At 39.0% G+C, this 19,889-nt stretch overlaps 1 protein-coding gene and 1 long non-coding RNA gene across 3 annotated transcripts; both read right to left on the minus strand.

The window, feature by feature from the left end:
• Positions 1–436: 436 nt before the first annotated feature.
• Positions 437–4,679, minus strand: LOC115170959 (interferon a3). Of its 2 annotated transcripts, XM_029727371.1 has the most exons (6): positions 4,047–4,679; positions 3,786–3,873; positions 3,417–3,491; positions 3,137–3,286; positions 1,109–1,186; positions 437–776 (listed from the first exon to the last, which is right to left on the minus strand). In XM_029727371.1, exons 2-6 carry the CDS (start codon positions 3,870–3,872, stop codon positions 687–689), a joined length of 480 nt encoding a protein of 159 aa, XP_029583231.1. In that variant the 5' UTR covers position 3,873; positions 4,047–4,679; the 3' UTR covers positions 437–686. The 2 variants fall into 2 exon arrangements, with proteins under 2 accessions (XP_029583231.1, XP_029583230.1); XM_029727370.1 differs by lacking the exon at positions 4,047–4,679 and having other exon boundaries at positions 3,786–3,920.
• Positions 4,680–16,883: 12,204 nt separating this feature from the next.
• Positions 16,884–17,274, minus strand: LOC115170600 (uncharacterized). Its single transcript, XR_003871067.1, has 2 exons — positions 17,074–17,274; positions 16,884–16,954 (listed from the first exon to the last, which is right to left on the minus strand). It is a non-coding gene; the product is annotated as an uncharacterized LOC115170600 (long non-coding RNA).
• Positions 17,275–19,889: the final 2,615 nt, after the last annotated feature.

A 19,889-nucleotide genomic window follows, 5' to 3' on the forward strand; every position in this document is an offset into this window, starting at 1 on the left:
CTTTTTCCATTTCGTCTTTCCATGTCTTTTTTCTGATTTCTCCTCCAATCATAGTAAGACATTCAGGTGTTTAATACATTGGACAGACTTTATAAATAAACATCCACAATGTCAAGTGGGGGCTAAATGTTCCTGGTCCCCAGATTATCCTCTACTCCTCACCCAGATCTCCCCATCCCCTTCAGCCCACTGCCACAGTGTGGTTACCACACAAAAACGAACAGGAAAAACAAAACAACAGCAACCCTCACAAAGTACAAAAACACAGCAAAAATAAGTTACATAAACAAACAAAACTACAAGCATACATCAACTTAAAGTAGAAATTATCATGTGACTGATCAGCAACAGGTTTAATGTGCATCCCCTCTGATGATTAGATAAGATTTTATAAATCCACTGTCATTGGTTTCAGACAAGAACGAAATTTGGACAATTTATACAAAATACGTTTTTATTCACATTTTCAATATTGTTTTTTCACTGGTTTTTCAAGTAGACCGGCAATACAGTTCAGTTCATCACAGGTACAAAAGGGAAATACAAAATATAAATAATAAATTATACAAATAAAAAACAATAATTTATGGATTTAAATATAATAAATAGACTGACAGGGTCCCACATGATTGTATTCAAGCTTTATAAACTGGTAAGGGCGTAGCTTCTGAAATGAGTCTGGATGATCAGTACATCTGTGCTGCAAGGATATCCAATCTTTGCAGATGACGTTTTGTCTCTTTCCTGATGAGCTCCCACGCCTGTGCACTGTAGTTCTGAAAAACACAGAACATTTGAAATATTAGTGGGGTGAACTTTCTTGGCGAAATAATGACCATGTTGTCTTGAACAACAAAGAAAGGACTGGTGCCGTATGTATTAAGCTTCTCAGAGAAGGAGTGCTGATTTAGGATCAGTTTTGTATTTTAGATCACTATAAGGACAGAGGAGACCTGATACTAGATCAGCACTTCTCTGAGATGCTTGATACATATGTCACCAAAACCCACTTTTTTTTAAAATGAACACTGCTACTGTTTAGCCTAGCCTAGTTTATATTCATTTGATTACATGTATTAAACACGTTTCCATACGAAACCAAACTCACCATTTTTCTCAGAACATTCTTATTCAACTTCTTGAAGTAGCGTTTCAGTCTCCTCTCAGGTTTCATGGCAGGTGATACCTGTTGGACAAAATTAAACAAAACATTAGCATCATACAGATGTAGGATCTTCATTTGATCTCTTTTTTTCTGAGAATTTCCTGCACGGCAGGAAATGGAAACTTAATGTGTATTCAACGTTCTAAATAGATTCTAAAGATTGTAATTTCCACTTTAAAATATCAAACTTGATTTGCCATAATGAAAAATGCATCTAAGCATACAAAAAAGAGCAATAATTATAATCCACAATAATTTACATTTCTCATTGCTGCAGTGTTATTTATGTGACGTCGCAAACTGGCTCAAAATCTGTAATAACCCATATACAGTGCGTTCAGAAAGTATTGGGACCCCTTCCCTTATTCCAAATTTTAAGTTACAGCTTTATTGTAAAATGGATTAAAGAGTAAAAAATCCTCATCAATCTACACACAATACCCAATAACGACAACGCAAAAACAGAAATACCTTATTTACATATGAATTCAGACCCTTTGCTATGAGACTCAAAATTCATCTCAGGTGCATCCTGTTTCCATTGATCAGTTGACAGTGCATGTCAGAGCAAAAACCAGGCCATGAAGTTGAGGAAATCGTCCGTAGAGCTCCGAGACAAGATTGTGTCGAGATACAGATTTGGGAAAGGGCACTTTGTAACCACCAAGACTCTTACTAGAGCTGGCCGCCCGGCCAAACTTAGCAATTAGGGGAGAAGGGCCTTGGTCAGGGAGGTGACCAAGAACCCGATGGTCACTCTGACAGAGCTCCAGATTTCCTCTGTGGGGATGGGAGAGCCTTCCAGAAAGACAACCATCTCTGCAGTACTCCACCGATCAGGCCTTTAAGGTAAACTGGCAAAACGTAAGCCACTCCTCTGTAAAAGGCACATTGCAGCCCACTTGGAGTTTGCAAAAATGCACATAAAGGACTCTCAGACCATGAGAAACAAGCGTCTCTGGCCTTATGAAACCTATTTGGCCTGAATGCCAAGCATCACATCTGGAGGAAACCTTGCACCATCCCTACGGTTAAGCATGGTGGTGGCAGCATCATGTTGTGGGGATGTTTTTCATTGGCAGGGACTGGGAGACTAGTCAGGATCGAGGGAAAGATGAACGGAGCAAAGTACAGAGACATCCTTGATGAAAGACTGCTGCAGAGCGCACAGGACCTCAAACTGGAGCGAAGGTTCACATTCCAACAAGACAATGACCCTAAGCATACAGCCAAGACAACGCAGGAGTGGCTTTGGGACAAGTCTCTGAATGTCCTTGAGTGGCCCAGCCAGAGCCCGGACTTGACCTGATCGAACATCACTGGAGAGACCTGAAAATAGCAGTGTAGCGACGCTCCCTATCCAACCTGACAGATGTTTGGAGGATCTGCAGAGATGAATGGCAGAAACTCCCCAAATACAGATGTGCCAAGCTTGTAGCATGATACCCAAGATGACTCAAGGCTGTAATCACTGCCAAATGTGCTTCAACAAAGTACTGAGTAAAGGGTCTGAATACTTATACATTTCTGTTTTTTATTGTTAATACATTTAGCAAAAATGTCTAAAACACGGTTTTTACTTTGTCATTATGGGGAAATGTGTGTAGATTGATAAGGGGGAAAATCTATTCAATCAATTTTAGAAAAAGGCTGTGACGTAGCAAAATGTGGAAAATGTCAAGGGGTTGAATACTTTATATGTACTTTATAAGTAGATTTCTCCACTTGTAGTGGAGTAGGCTACTGCTAAACCAGGGCTCTCCAACCCTGTTCCTGGAGAACTACCTTCCTGTAGGTTTTCACTCTAACTCTAATCTACCACACCTGATTAATTAGCTGGTTGATAAACTGAATCAGGTTAGTTACAACTGGAGTTGGAGCGTTAACCTACAGGAAGGTAACGCTCCATGAACGGGGTTGGAGAGCCCTGACCTAAACAGGGATTATACTTTAAATAGACCCATTACTTACACAGGAATTAAGGTTCTCCAATTGGCGTTCTAGAATGTTGAGGAAATCGTCCAGGTTTTTCTTGTCCCAGGTGACAGATTTCATATTCCCATCAAACAGTTTTGTGATTTGATAGATGGTCTCTTTCAGGAATCTGACTTTGTCCTCAAACTACACAGGAAGATATAAAAAGTAGATTAGAAACAGTATAGGCTTTCGATATGGCATCAATATAACATTGGGTCAAGACCGCCATACCACAGCATATCAGAACATGATAAATCATAATTCTAGTCTTTACCTCGGCATCATCTATGTGTCTGTAAAGTGATGTTGGGAAAAAGACTGGGGCATTCTGCTTTGTGATATCTCCTCCCTGGAAAACAATCAATATAGTATGTTAAGTCACGTGTCAAATACTTTAAGAGCAATCAAGACTGACATAAAGTATAACTTATACTGCAAGTACAGTAGGCCTAATGTAGATATACTCTCTTGATCGCTGTCATTATAGCCTTAGCGCCATTTTACTATGTATATTCGAATATAGGCTAACAGTTTTCTAACACAGATGCTAAACATGAAACATATGACTATTTTACTTGGTTGGTTGTTTTGCTGTCCTTAATACATGCATTCAGTCTCCTCTTACAGTGTGCTGATAACTCACCATCTGGTCCAGCAGGGAAAGGTATTCTGAGCTCAAGTGACCGTAGTGGTGTCGGATCCAGTCACAGCAATGACACACGCTCTGCATACTGCAAATAACAAGACAAATACACGTCCAACTCTGCATTGTATACATTGTAAATAGCAGTTTGTTTCGCTGTTAGTTTTCCAGGTGAGTTTGAACATCTTGGCTGTGTTAAGTAGTTTTATGTGGAATTAGGAAAGAGAAAACTGTATGGAGAATTTCCCCTGATCAACCTACCGGAGGAGGGAACTTTCATTTTCCAGACTAGCACATGCAGCAGTATGAATTCCATGCCTGCTCCTTCTCCTGGACGAACAAATCACAGTAAATCTATACACATTCTCCTTTAAATCAGCTTTACATTATAGTTGAACCACAAGATAAGATTATTCCATGTAGATATCGGCTAGACTATTACTATAGCGAGAAAAGACTATTCGCGAGCTTTGCTTTCAACTGCTAATAACTTCGCGTGAACCGATAAAATAAGTCTGATAACAAATCGTCGAAGTCGAAATAAAACCCACACTTCTTAATTAAGAAATGTAGCCATATAAGACATTCATTTAGTGGGTTTCGTTCAAAGTTAGTCCGAAATATTGTTCCGTAGTCTTCTGCTGTTGCGCTACAAATGAAAAGTGAATGGGAGACGTCGCTTCACTACCCATATCTCTCAACTTTCATTTTCACAATGACGTAACCAACTTTCACCCTACTGTTGTCTGCTGGTGATGCAACGTTGACAAGCAACGACAACATGATTTGTTGGAACTTTCTATTTGTCGTTTATTTTACAAGGGGAAAATGAAAAAGAATGTGACAAAAGTTCCTTGGTATAGGCTACGATATCAGGGATATTTTCCCTACAGAGTCAATAGTTTTGACAGGGCTGTGTGTGTGTGTGTGTGTGTGTGTGTGTGTGTGTGTGTGTGTGTGTGTGTTTGTGTTTGTGTGTGTGTGTGTGTGGGTGTGTGTGTGTGTGTATGTGTGTGTGTGTGTGTGTGTGTTTGTCATAGTGTTGTGCACGTTTTTGACTATACAAGGTCAAATCTTGGCATTGGTTCATTTCTCCCTTTTTCTATATAATATTGGGATTAATTCATAATGTACAAGGCCTGTTCAACTGTAAAGATCATATACTGTAGGGGAGTGGTCACCAAAACTGTCTGCACAGTCCTGGAGACCAGAAGGAGGAGGTGCAGGCTTTTGTTCCAACCCAGGACAAACACAGCTGTTCCATCAGGGTCTTGATAAGATGTCAAAGGTTGTTTCATAATAAAATGTCAAATTGTAGGCTAGAATTTCAGATGTAGCCTAATTATTCTGCTGCATTTATTCATAAAGCGTCTCAGAGTAGGAGTGCTGATCTAGGATCAGGACCCTCTCTTCCATTCATTATAATCTATAAGGCAAAACTGATCCAATATCAGCAATGCAACTCTCTGAGATGCTTAATAAATACGGGCCTTGGTTTTATTTGATATAGCCTTAGTGTAGGCCTTATGTATAAAATATATTTTTCCTATTGGGGACCAGCCATGAGGATGAATCATAAGAGTGACACTTGACACTTGAAACGTGATTCCAAAGAGTCAGAGAGCTATATTTCCCATCATATATATCATACATTTATTGCCTATAGTTTTACAATTCTAAGAGTAGGGGTTTGGGGAATTGGAACACTAGTAATCATGGCAATAACATTAGCAACAGGGCTGCGGTCACAACACAGGACAACTGATAGAATCCTGACGTCTTCATGCCTTTTAGCTCTAGTAGTGATACATGTCATTGGTGCTGAAACGTCTTATGTCACATGACACGTCTGCGGTGGATGCATTTTGGGGTTTTCAAAGCTGTTTTACACAAGTTGTGTGATGTCATCAGTTTCACCTGAGTCTTCTCCCCAGTAATAATTAGACACCTTTGGCTGAGGTATCGAATTGGGTAGGGAATATGTAGTTTGAAGAGCGTTTGCACATTGGGAAGATGTCGCCAAGATATCATAATAGAATGTTGATGTCTAGCCGACATATAAAGGATGTAGAACTGTAGAATTTAGAATGTGTAAGACGTCAATGAGCAAACAATGTCTAAACTGCATCCTCCCAATGTATACAGGATACATCGTCCCTACCTACTGAGCACGGTGCTGTCTGGACCGGCCTACTTTATTTGGTCAGATTTTTGGTTTGTTTGTTAATTTCAATGTCGATGTATAAATTTGGACAGCACAGTATAGTAGAAAACAGCAGAGTACAATTCATTACAGTGGAGTGTACAATAGAGTACTTTACAGTGGAGTTTACAGTAGAGTACAGTTCATTACAGTACAGTCTACAGTACAGTACAATGCAGTAGAGCACAGTAGAGTACAGTTCATTACAGGACAGTGTACACTAAAGTAAAGGAAAGTATAATTCTGTACAGTAGGGTACAGCAGAGTAGAGTGTAGCCTACTTTACTCTAATGTACTAAACTGTACTCTGCTCTACTGTATTAAACAATACTGTACTGTACTGAATTAAACTTGGCTGTAATACATTTTACTGAATTAATATCTACTGTACTGTACTGTACTTTACTGTACTCTACTGTGCTCTATTGTATTGAACTGTGCCATACCACACTGTGCTGTTTAAACGTGTGAAACACAGCCTAGATGTATATGATTGGTTCAGATTTGGTCTGGTCATTCCATTTTGGTCGTTCAGCAGACACTTTTATTCAAAGCGACTTACAGTGCATTCAACCAAGGTTCAGCGCATTGGGAAAGTATTCTGACTCATAGATTTTTTCCAAATTGTGTTACGTTACAGCCTTACTCTAAAATTGATTAAAAAATAATTTTGTCAATAGAGACAGAATACCCCATAATGACGACGCAAACGCAGGTTTTTAGAAATGTTTGCAAATTCATAAAAAATAATAATTACATCCACATACTGTCCATAATGTCAATACATCCCACCCCAACACACACACACACACACACACACACAAGTAGTGTTTTCTTTGCAGCAATTCGACTGTGAAGGACTGATTCAGGCTGTCTCCCCTGAACACTTGATGTTGAGATGTGTCTGTTACTTGAACTCTGTGAAGCATTTATTTGGGCTACAATTTCTGAAGCTGGTAGCGCTAATGAACTTATCCTCTGCAGCATAAGAAACTCTGGGTCTTCCTTTCCTGTGTCTGTCCTCATGAGAGCCAGTTTCATCATTGCGCTTGATGGTTTTTGCGACTGCACTTGAAGAAACGATCAAAGTTCTAGAAATCTTCCGCATTGACTGACATTCATGTCTTAAAGTAATGATGGACTGTCATTTCTCTTTGCTTATTTGAGCTTTTCCTGCCATAATATGGACTTGGTCTTTTAGCAAATAGTGCTATCTTCAGTATACCACCCCTACCTTGTCACAACACAACTGATTGGCTCAAACGCATTAAGGAAAGAAATTCCACAAATTAACTTTTAACAAGGATCACCTGTTAAATTAAAAATAGGACAAAACTCCTATTATAATAGCTATATTGAACACTTGCATAGTTTAACTTTGACAGTAATGATACGTACATTAACGTTAACTCTAAAAGTGCAGTGTTACACAATGGTGCAATACAAACTCATTCTGTGTATGGGTTGGGAGTGTGTGAAAGATGGGGGTCCTGATCAAGCAATACCCTGAATGTGCTACAGTATATGTTTTACTATCAATAAATGTATATGTTCTACAAAGAGAAGAATACCACATCAACTGCAAAATTCTGGGTTTATAGGGACATTTTCAAACAGCAGTCTCAATTTCGGCCAACCCAGGAGTGACACCTGTGGCAAATGTGACGCATTCTTCACTAAGATGTCAGCAGCAACATCTGAAGAGGAGAAGAGGAAGATTGCAGTTGAAAGTGAGTTGCACCATCGAAAAGCCAAAAAGGCCTACACACAGCTCCAAAGTGACACTGAGTGGGCTAAAGCCAATGCTGACTGCCATGTCATTTCTGTGGATCTATAGGGGGTGATGTACACCCCTAATCTGACCCACTCCAATGTCTACAATCAGCGGCAGCTGTCAGATTTTAACCTTTGCATCCAGGAACTTGGAAAATAAGATCTTGCATACATGTGTGTTTGGCATGAGGGGATTGCACACCGAGGGTCCATTTAGGTAGCAAGCTGCATATTGAAGTGGGTGAAGACAAAATTCACGCCACTCACCAAACCAGAGGTGCACAAGTTGATCATCTTCAGTGACAGATGCTGTGGGCAGAATAACAACTGGCGGATGCTCAATCTGATGTTGATGCTCGTCTCTATGGGTTACTTTACCCAAGTTGAGCAGAAGTTCATGGTCTCTGGCCATTCTTTTCTTCCTTGTGATCGATCTTTTGCCACCATCGAGAAGAGGTGCAAGGAGTCAGTCCTTCATACACCTGATGATGTTTCAAAGATGATACTTGAAGCACAACCAGCGAAACCATTCAAGGTGATGAGGATGCAATGTGAAGACTTCAGGCACCTTCCAGATTCTGTCCTCAAGCGACCAGCTGGACTACAGATCACCTCAGTGAGGTGGTTAAAAGTCACAGGTATTGCGCAGAAAATAGTTTACTAACATCCCATCAACATGCAACATGTTGTTCTAACAATAAAATATCCTAATGATTCCCTTTTTTTATTCATTACAATATACAGTACATCTCTCTGTCACCACATTTAGCATTAACTCTAAGCAGTTAACTTATTTACTGCTGTCACCTCAGTACAGAAGGACATTTCTTGCCTTTAGCATGGGTTTAACGCAATTCAAACTTAATTGCTGATCATAGTGTTAAACGCAAAGAGAATGGTTTTCTGAACGTTTTGTAATATTGACCTTAGGGACCTGCATAATGGACATGCATATTGGCACATCACATTGATCCATATTTGATATGTACAAGTTGTGCTTCTTTTGATTGAATTAATTTAATTGTATTCTATTTTTGTAGTTATTCTATGGTATGTTCACATTGAGGGCTTCATTTTAAATGAGACTAAGATTTAATGACTCAACTTTTAAGAAAAGTAATCAGTGCTAAAGTTGATAGACCACCTTTAAATGAACCTCCATACAAATTAATTAACTACATATTGCATTTAAGTTATTTACATGAAGGGCATCTGTACTTGAAAGTACTTAAAACATCATATCAGGTGTTAAAAAAGGACATCTTACAAGTGTCATGCAAAATGTCACATATACTGTTCTTCCACAAACTGAAATCATCGCTGGAGATATACTGTTCTTCCACATTCTAAAAATTAAAATAGCAATAAAATAAGTATTTTTTGAAATAACAAAAAAATATCAATTGTTGTTGGAAGATATGAGTATGGTGAATTATTTGTCAACCATAAAACACCTAATGTGGTACACACAATTAATAATATAAAAATAACTGATTATCTTAAAATGGAAAAATTGTCACATATATGGTTCTTCGTCTGTAGGATTCATATGACTATTTTACAGCTATTTAAAGACAAGAATCTCGTTAATCTAACCCCACTGTCCAATTTCAAAAATGCTTTACAACGAAAGCAAAACATTAGATTATGTCAGCAGAGTGCCCAGCCTGAAAAAATCTGACACCCATTTTTCAAGCTAGCATATCATGTCACATAAACCCAAACCACAGCTAAATGCAGCACTAACCTTTTATGATCTTCATCAGATGACACACCTAGGACATTGTGTTATACAATACATGCATGTCTGTTCAATCAAGTTCATATTTATATCAAAAACCAGCTTTTTACATTAGCATGTGACGTTCAGAAAAAGCATAACCACCGCAAACTTCCGGGGAATTTACTAACAGTTTGCTAAATTACTCACGATAAACGTTCACAAAAAGCATAACAATTATTTTAAGAATTATAGATACATTACTCCTCTATGCACTCGATATGTCCGATTTTAAAATAGCTTTTCGGATGAAGCACATTTTGCAATAATCTAAGTACATAGCCCGGCATTACAGGGCTAGCTATTTAGATACCCACCCAGGTCAGCCTCCACCAAAATCACATTTCCTATAAGAAAAATGTTCTTACCTTGCTTGTTCTTCATCAGAATACACTGCCAGGACTTCTACTTCAATAACAAATGTTGGTTTGGTCCCAAATAATCCATCGTTATGTTCCAACAGCGACGTTTTGTTCGTGAGTTCTAGACACTATCAGAATGCTTCTTCACGGTCCCGCGCATGGCGCATTGGCGTATCAAAAATGTCTAAATATTCCATTACCGTACTTCGAAGCATGTCAACCGCTGTTTAAAACCAATTTTTATGCCATTGAACTCGTAGATAAGTGATAATATTCCGACCGGGAGTATGCATTGAGCCTAAACAGCTGAATAAAATTTCTCCTCAGGAGCGACTCGTGCACACGCCTCATTCAAAGGTCCTCGGAGCAGCCACTTACAAAAGGTGATAATGTGTTTCAGCCTGAGGCTCCCTCGTAAACCTTCAGTTATTTCCCGGGCTCTGAGAGCCTATCGGAGCCCTGGGAATTGTCACGTTACAGCTAAGATCCTTACTTTTCAATAAAAAGATGCAAGACGCACGACTCCTTGTCAGACAGGGTACTTCCTGCTTGAAACCTTGTCAGGTTTTTGCCTGCCATAGGAGTTCTGTTATACTCACAGACACCATTCAAACAGTTTTAGAAAATTCAGAGTGTTTTCTATCCAAACCTCAACAATAATATGCATATTCTAGCTTCTGAGTTGGTGTAGGAGGCAGTTAAAAATGGGAACATATTTTTTCCAAAATTCTCAATACTGCCCCCTAGCCCAGACAGGTTAAATGCATTCCAGGTGACTACCTCCTGAAGCTGGTTCAGAGAATGCCAAGAGTGTGCAAAGCTGTCAGGCAAAGGGTGGATACTTTAAAGAAATATAAAATATATTTTAATTTGTTTAACACTTTTTTGGTTACTACATGAATACATATGTGTTATTTCATAGTGTTGATGTCTTCACTATTATTCTACATTGTGGAAAATAGTAAAAAATAAAGAAAAACCCTGAGGTGTGTCCAAACTTTTGACTGGTACTCTATATATATATATACTCTGGACTACGACATATTTCTATGTTTCTTATGTCCATTCTTTTACTTTTAGATTTGTGTGTATTGTTGTGTATTGTCAGATATTACTGCAGTGGTAGAGCTAGAAATACAAGCATATCGCTAAACCCGTTAAAACATCTGCTAAATGTGTGTATGCGGTAAATTACAATTTATGTGATTAAAAACGATTACAGCTGTAGAGGACACATTTATTTAATTAAAATATATTTCATTAGTACAATAACAAAAAATTCATATCAGGTTGCATTAATAAATACAGTATGCAATGGCCTTCATAACAGCAACAACAACAAAAAATGCACGAAAACATTGTTACATTAGGCTATGTATAGCCCAAGTCAATCACACAATCAGTATAAAAAATTATTTACTCCACAGAGTTGTGAATACATTACTACACAATAAATAGATACGTTCAAAAACAAAAAAGTAAACGTGTAAATAAATAGTTGAATAAATACATACATAAATAAACAATATGTACACAACACACACATAACGCTCATTGGCTACTTAATGTTGTGTCTAGTCTTTGTAGGTGTGCCAGCACCACTGTCCTGATGTCTTCCCAGCCGCTTGCGCTGTATTCCTGCATAAATGAAATACACTTGTTAAGATTTGAGAATAGACACATGTTGTATCATCACATAAATACATCCAGATTTGGTGAATATACTCTCTTTGTAAGATAAATAGATCAACCTACCTCGCGTTTCAAGTAATTCTTCAGGAACTTGAAGTGAAGGCTCATCTTTTTGTTCACTCTTTTGACAGATTTTGATAGTCTAGTTTTCATAGACTTTACCTGTTAGAACAAAATACAAATAATTCAATTAATATTATGATTTGATTAACATGTAACCACTTACATTATAATCTAGTAGGATAGTATAATGTTTTTCCTTTTTGCATTAATGTTTAAGAGGTGAAAATCACAAATGACATACGCATTGGTCCAGCTCCGAGGTCTGTCGATAGAGGTCATTCATAAACTTGTCAACTCCTTTCTGGTCCCAGGCGGGGGACTCATATTTACCACTGCTGTACAATTTCTTTATAGCGTTCAGAGTATGCGAAATGAAGGCCATCTGTTCCTCAGCCTAGTAGAAGAGTGAATTGTATTAGTATATGCCTTGTGAATTGATGGCAAATATCAGAAAATTTGAGCAAATTGTATATTCGTTATAACCTAATTATATACAGTGCATTCGGGAAGTGTTCAGAATCCTTCACTATCTGCACATTTTGTTACGTTACAGCCTCATTTTGAAATTGAATAAATATGATTTCTCTCATCAATCTACACACAATTACCCATAATGACCAAGCCAAAACATGTTTTTACACATTTTTGCTAATTTATTCAAAACAAAAAACAGTTTTTGCTTTACCATTATGGGGTATTGTGTGTAGATTGATGATGATTATTTATTTATTTGTAACCAATTTTAGAAATGGTCTGTAACGTAACACATTTTGGGAAAGTTGAAGGGGTCTGAATACTTTCCGAATTCAGTGTTTATTCCAATCTCAGAAAGAAAGGTTATAGATAGAACAAAACCTTTTTTATGCATATTTCTTACCTTGAAATTATTGACTTGTCTGTATTGTTTGTCAGGGAAAGTGATCTGAGGATCTCGAGAGACTTCATGACCCTGAGATGCCCAAAAATATTAACAAAATCTTGCATTATTATTACTGTACCAAAAGGAGTCAGGTAATTTAAATGAAACATTGCAGCTCATGAAATGTTGAAAAGATGACAAGAGCTCAATGACCAGGAAGTGAATAAACATGACCCTATATCCTACCATTTTCTGAAGCATCGTTATGGTGTTGTTGCTGAACACTTGGAACATGCTCGGAGACCGAGGCAGTGTCCTCATCCACGTGCATCCGATGGTTTTATTCCAGGTGCAAATCGTCATGACCAAGCACATCCAAAAGCTGATTGAACCCATTTTAGCGAAGGTAAACTGTAGTTCTCGTTCTGTCCGCAATCAACGTTAATGCCCTTCCGAAAGACAGCCTACTTCGTCTAATTCCGACAAAAGTAAGTCTTCCGCAACGGATAAAGAGATAACGTGTTCTTCCTGACTGATCAATTTCTAGAATACACAAGTTCTGCCATGCTCCAACCTGTGTCGATCCTTTATACAAAGAGTCTGCAAGGTATTCCAAAAGTGAAAGGTGGAAGTTCCCTTACACTTTCATACCTGCCCTCCTATGTTGAACATAATAAACGGCTCTCTATCCACCGGATGTGTACCAAGCTCACTAAAAGTGGCAGTAATAAAGCCTCTCTTGAAAAAGCCGAATCTTGACCCAGAAATTATAAAAAACTATCGGCCTATATCGAATCTTCCATTCCTCTCAAAAATTTTAGAAAAAGTTGTTGCGCAGCAACTCACTGCCTTCCTGAAGACAAACAATGTATACGAAACGCTTCAGTCTGGTTTTAGACCCCATCATAGCACTGAGACTGCACTTGTGAAGGTGGTAAATGACCTTTTAATGACGTCAGACCGAGGCTCTGCATCTGTCCTCATGCTCCTAGATCTTAGTGCCGCTTTTGATACCATCGATCACCACATTCTTTTGGAGAGATTGGAAACCCAAATTGGTCTACATGGACAAGTTCTGGCCTTTTTTAGATCTTATCTGTCGGAAAGATATCAGTTTGTCTCTGTGAATGGTTCGTCCTCTGACAAATCAATTGTACATTTCGGTGTTCCTCAAGGTTCCGTTCTAGGACCACTATTGTTTTCACTATATATTTTACCTCTTGGGGATGTCATTCGAAAACATAATGTTAAATTTCACTGCTATGCGGAGGACACACAGCTGTACATTTCAATGAAACATGGTGAAGCCCCAAAATTGCCCTCGCTAGAAGCCTGTGTTTCAGACATAAGGAAGTGGATGGCTGCAAATTTTCTACTTTTAAACTCGGACAAAACAGAGATGCTTGTCCTAGGTCCCAAGAAACAAAGAGATCTTCTGTTGAATCTGACAATTAATCTGGATGGTTGTACAGTCGTCTCAAATAAAACTGTGAAGGACCTCGGCGTTACTCTGGACCCTGATCTCTCTTTTGAAGAACATATCAAGACTGCTTCAAGGACAGCTTTTTTCCATCTACGTAACATTGCAAAAATCAGAAACTTTCTGTCCAAAAATGACGCAGAAAAATTAATCCATGCTTTTGTTACTTCTAGGCTCGACTACTGCAATGCTCTACTTTCCGGCTACCCGGATAAAGCACTAAACAAACTTCAGTTAGTGCTAAATACGGCTGCTAGAATCCTGACTAGAACCAAAAAATTTGATCATATTACTCCAGTGCTAGCCTCCCTACACTGGCTTCCTGTTAAGGCAAGGGCTGATTTCAAGGTTTTACTGCTAACCTACAAAGCATTACATGGGCTTGCTCCTACCTATCTTTCCGATTTGGTCCTGCCGCACATACCTACACGTACGCTACGGTCACAAGACGCAGGCCTCCTAATTGTCCCTAGAATTTCTAAGCAAACGGCTGGAGGTAGGGCTTTCTCCTATAGAGCTCCATTTTTATGGAATGGTCTGCCTACCCATGTGAGAGACGCAGACTCAGTCTCAACCTTTAAGTCTTTACTGAAGACTTATTTCTTCAGTAGGTCCTATGATTAAGTATGGTCTGGCCCAGGAGTGTGAAGGTGAACGGAAAGGCTGGAGCAACGAACCGCCCTTGCTGTCTCTGCCTTGTCGGTTCCCCTCTTCCCACTGGGATTCTCTGCCTCTAACCCTTTTACAGGGGCTGAGTCACTGACTTACTGGTGTTCTTCCATGCCGTCCATGGGAGGGGTGCGTCACTTGAGTAGGTTGAGCCACTGACGTGGTCTTCCTGTCTGGGTTGGCGCCCCCCCCTTGGGTTGTGCCGTGGCGGAGATCTTTGTGGGCTATACTCGGCCTTGTCTTCGGACGGTAAGTTGGTGGTTGTAGATATCCCTCTAGTGGTGTGGGGGCTGTGCTTTGGCAAAGTGGGTGGGGTTATATCCTGCCTGTTTGGCCCTGTCCGGGGGTATCATCGGATGGGGCCACAGTGTCTTCTGATCCCTCCTGTCTCAGCCTCCAGTATTTATGCTGCAGTAGTTTATGTGTCGGGGGGCTGGGGTCAGTCTGTTACATCTGGAGTATTCTCTTGTCTTATCCGGTGTCCTGTGTGAATGTAAATATGCTCTCTCTAATTCTCTCTTTCTCTCTTTCTTTCTTTCTTTCTCTCGGAGGACCTGAGCCCTAGGACCATGCCTCAGGACTACCTGGCATGATGACTCCTTGCTGTCCCCAGTCCACCTGGCCATGCTGCTGCTCCAGTTTCAACTGTTCTGCCTGCGGCTACGGAACCCTGACCTGTTCACCGGACGTGCTTGTTGCACCCTCGACAATTACTATGATTATTATTATTTGACCATGCTGGTCATTTACGAACATTTTAACATCTTGACCATGTTCTGTTATAATATCCACCCGGCACAGCCAGAAGAGGACTGGCCACCCCTCATAGCCTGGTTCCTCTCTAGGTTTCTTCCTAGGTTTTTGGCCTTTCTCAGGAGTTTTTCCTAGGGAGTTTTTCCCAGCCACCGTGCTTCTTTCACATGCATTGCTTGCTGTTTGGGGTTTTAGGCTGGGTTTCTGTACAGCACTTTGAGATTTCAGCTGATGTACGAAGGGCTATATAAATAAATTTGATTTGATTTGATACCTGAGTGTTGTTTTACGTCTGGAGAAAATGCAGGGAAAGGACAGGTGCATCGCTCGAAGAATTGTTACATCTTGAGTTATTTGCTGTTTTATCATGAAATATTGGCCTTTCAACCAGGATATTTTTGATAAAAAAATAAACATGTGAATCCATCGGACTATGGCCTAAATAAATATCACCATATAGAAACATTATTGTTTGGCCTTTCACTTCGAAAACCACAGTATTTAATGTTTGAAAACGCAACACCTTTTCATTTGCACACAGCAACTTTGGTGTCAACTACGTTGTAACCACCTGCTTAAAGGGTAATTGTGGTTTGTGGACCCCAACTGCTTATGTAAAGATACAGATCAACCTTGTATGGGTTGACTGAATTACACACTCAACATGACTTTATAACGTTTTAGAAACGGGTTTAAGTGGTCTGATTTATGTTGGTAGACCCGCTCCTTTATTCTCCCGGTTTTCAGAATAAGACGCTCGTAGCCTATGCAGCGCACAGGCAGTATAGACCTTGGCAATACTGCTTACCTTGACATAAGTGCTTAAATTGGAGCCTATATTTCGGGTGCTTTTGAATCTGGGCCTACAGGCACTTGTGAGTAAAATATAGGTCTATCACATCTGCATCTGTTGTCTTTCCACTATAGAGACTGAAGAGTAACAGCATGGTTAGCATTGCTATACTCCATTGAACTAACATTCAGAATGTGGAGTTATAATTATGCTGCATGGTATCCAGTAAATGTGTACTTGATAGAATTAATAACTATGCGAATCAACAATGTTTTACAGTGATATGATGATGTCTTAAAGGGCGGGAAAGTATGGCTGGAATTCAGAGTATTTTAAAGGAGTTTATTGTTTTTCATTGAAGATGGTGTTGATATGTAATTGTTAGTAGGAATAACATCTCATTTAGGAAAACATTTAAACGAAAAAGTCGTTGTATTTCAAGGTTGCATCACACCACAGAATTTTACAAAATTGCGAACACAATTTCAACCAACGTAAGGCGTGTTTGTATCTTTATTTTAATACTATAACCTACATGGAAATTAGTTGCAACACGGAGAAATAACATAAACAAATAAATAAAGCTTAAAGTGGCACATTTAATTTTTTCAACAAAATTACACGTTTTGCAAAAATGAACTAAAAGTCATTTTCTTGGCATTTTTTATTTCTTGTAAAAAAAATCCCTCAGAGTGCTCCCCATTTCAGCTCTCACGACCTCCCATGAGCACAAGCTGAAACGCTGAAATATAAAACGACAAACAAATATGTAATAGGTGAAAAGAATACATTATACACCATAGGTATAGGCTAGGCCCACTCCACCCCTCTCAATAAAATGCAACCTATGAGATGCTTTACCTCACGTGAAAGAAAGTCGTCCACCTGTTTGAAGTAGTTCTTAACCATATCACCAATCAGAAGGTTTTGACGCAGACGCATGTCTCTGACCTGAAGTTGTAAACAACAAACAACATTAATATCAATATCCACGTGATTACATGAATAATAATAGTATAAATAATCATAATTGTGTAACAAGTTACAGTTAACCTAATAATCCTAACCTGCTACGTTAATTATCCTAACCTGCTGCGTAATTTCGGGTTAATCTGCTACGAAAAGTCAAATCTGACGTTAATTTGGCCAGAGCTGGATCCCTTCTAGTCATGACCCTGTCCCACGTGCAGTTATACAAAATAACAAAGGACTTTAATCTGTATAGCAGCTCGCTGACAGTGAGCACTGAGCAGTCATTGTTCATGTTATTTTATTTGGCCTGTAGAAACTGTAATAAAACACCTTCATGACATTGTATCTAGCTCTTAATAATAAATCAGGTCCACAAGAAATCGTTTGATTTACCTTTTTATATTCCAATGTCACTTTGTTTTACAACAAATAATGAAATGCCATGTGGGCTACATGTAGTACATTAAGATAACTGCAGTGGAGCAGCTGTGTGGAGTCCAACTATTATCATCGTGTTCTTCTTTCTGTAACAGAGTAGCTATGCAATTAGTTACACGTTCCATCCCTTGGGAGAGGATATAAAAAGTATGCCTTTAAACGCTTGTACCGTAGGCTATCAAGCGTACTCGATAAATATAACATTGAATACAAAAATAGATAGGCTACTGTATTGAAAATACATTGCGTGAAGGGCCTTGTGTATCTGCACACAGAAGACAAGAACGCAAAATGTCGTCAACAGCTATGCAAGGTGAAGGAATGGAATTTTCAATGCTCTTTGACTTTCCCCACTTGAACTTTCCTTGTTTTACATATTACCTCATCCATGGCATATCAATGAGGGAGGCTATGAAGGTAGGGCAGGTAGCCCAACGTTTAGAAGTAGTGTTCAGGGATTTATCAACTCACCGGACACATGGCCACTCTTAACTTGTCCTTTGTGGTACATCTTCTGTGTGTAATTGTTCTTTACCCGGTTGTGTATGCTAAATGCAGTGACCAAAAGGAGCAAATATATTATCTTTCTCAAACTCGCCAGACCCTCAATGATCTTTCCATGGTCCGTCAATTTCTTTAACCTGTTACAAATTGACCATATAGGCAGAGACATATTTAGAAATATGGCTCTGAATATTGGCTGTAGCATATATACTGTGATATCACAAGTTATTTATTCTAGTAAAAAATTGATTATTGGAGCTTGATTCATTCATATATTCAGTAGTTTTATTGAGATATAGTGTATTTGGTGTGTGGTGTAGGAGAGGAGACCAAGAGGCTGTATCCCAGAGGCGGAAAGGTTAAGGGTCCAACGTCCACCGCTTTCATTACAGATGATGCTCAGGAGATCATGAGTGGATACAATTTCTGTGTTAGTCTTGTTCAATCACATGGTCACATGGGGTGTTATTGTGATTACAGGAGGGGGAAAAGGTTTGGACACTGAGACTTGCGTTTCAACTAGCCAGCGAGCTCTTCCAACAAAACCTAACACTTGTGAAATGGAATTCCATCAAACTCAGGGACCTCCAAGACCTTCTTGCTCGACAAAATATGACCTATTCGGAATGTGTACGTTCTTGGTTATGTTTCATTTGTTAAACTGTAAATTGGTACACAATTGTGATTATTTATACTATTTTTATTCATGTAATCACATGGATATTGATATTAATGTTGTTTGAATGTTAGTTCAATGGAGTATAGCAATGCTAACCTGTATTACTCATGCTGTTACTCTTCAGTCTCTATAGTGGAAAGACAACAGATGTAGAGGTAACATCAACTCACATATCTGGATAGAAATCCAATAAAAGTCCAATAAAAACACACCAATATGGAATACTTTGACAAATGATCTATGTGATAGACCTATATTTTACTCACAAGTGCCTGTAGGCCCAGATTCAAAAGGCTCCAATTTAAGCACTTATGTCAAGGTAAGCACTTATGTCAAGGTCTATACTGCCTGTGAGCTGCATAGGCTACGAATGTCTTATTCTGAAAACCGGGAGCATAAAGGAGCGGGTCTACCAACATAAATCAGGCCACTTAAACCCGATTCTAAAACGAAATACAGTAATGTTGAGTGTTTAATTGATGTAACCCATACAACGTTGAAATGTATCTTTAAATAGGAAGTTGAGGTCCAGACATGGTTTCAACGTAGTTGGATACCATAGTTTCCGTGTGTAAATGAAAAAGGTGTTGCGATTGCGAAGACGAGATTTAAACGCTTTTGTTTCCGAAGTGAAAGGACAACGAAATGTTTGCAAATAAATGCATATTAATTTAGGCTGTCGTCTGACTAAAATGGATTCACAAGTAAATGTTTTTCATCTCAAACATGTTCCTAGTTGGTAATCCAATATTTCAGAATAAAATAAGAAATGAGTTAAGGTTTTAACAAGTCTTCGAGAGATGCACCTGTCCTTTCCGTGCGTTGTCTCCAGGCCGAAAGATAAACTGTCAGGTATGAAAGCGCCTGTCTACTGGGACTTCCACCTTTCACTTTCGGAACACCGTTCAACATCTTTGTATAAAATATCGACACAGATTGGAGCATGACAGAACTCTGGATTTCGAGAAGTGGATCGATCAGGAAGAACACTTTATCTCTTTATCCTTTGAGGACAACGTCTTCTTTTTAGGAATTCTACAAAGTGTAGGCTGTCTTTCTGAAGTGTGCCTAATTTTGCACCTCG

This window comes from Salmo trutta, chromosome 32 (assembly GCF_901001165.1).
Source record: "Salmo trutta chromosome 32, fSalTru1.1, whole genome shotgun sequence".
Classification (NCBI taxonomy): domain Eukaryota; kingdom Metazoa; phylum Chordata; class Actinopteri; order Salmoniformes; family Salmonidae; genus Salmo; species Salmo trutta.

What these genes read in the sequence shown, in the direction of transcription:
- LOC115170959 (XM_029727370.1), bottom strand. Translation starts at nt 3,920, where the DNA reads ATGTATACAATGCAGAGTTGGACGTGTATTTGTCTTGTTATTTGCAGT. An exon ending in TTTCCCTGCTGGACCAGATG is followed by an intron (nt 3,492 to 3,785) that starts GTGAGTTATCAG and finishes ATTGTTTTCCAG; the next exon opens with GGAGGAGATATCACAAAGCA. An exon ending in GACACATAGATGATGCCGAG is followed by an intron (nt 3,287 to 3,416) that starts GTAAAGACTAGA and finishes CTTCCTGTGTAG; the next exon opens with TTTGAGGACAAAGTCAGATT.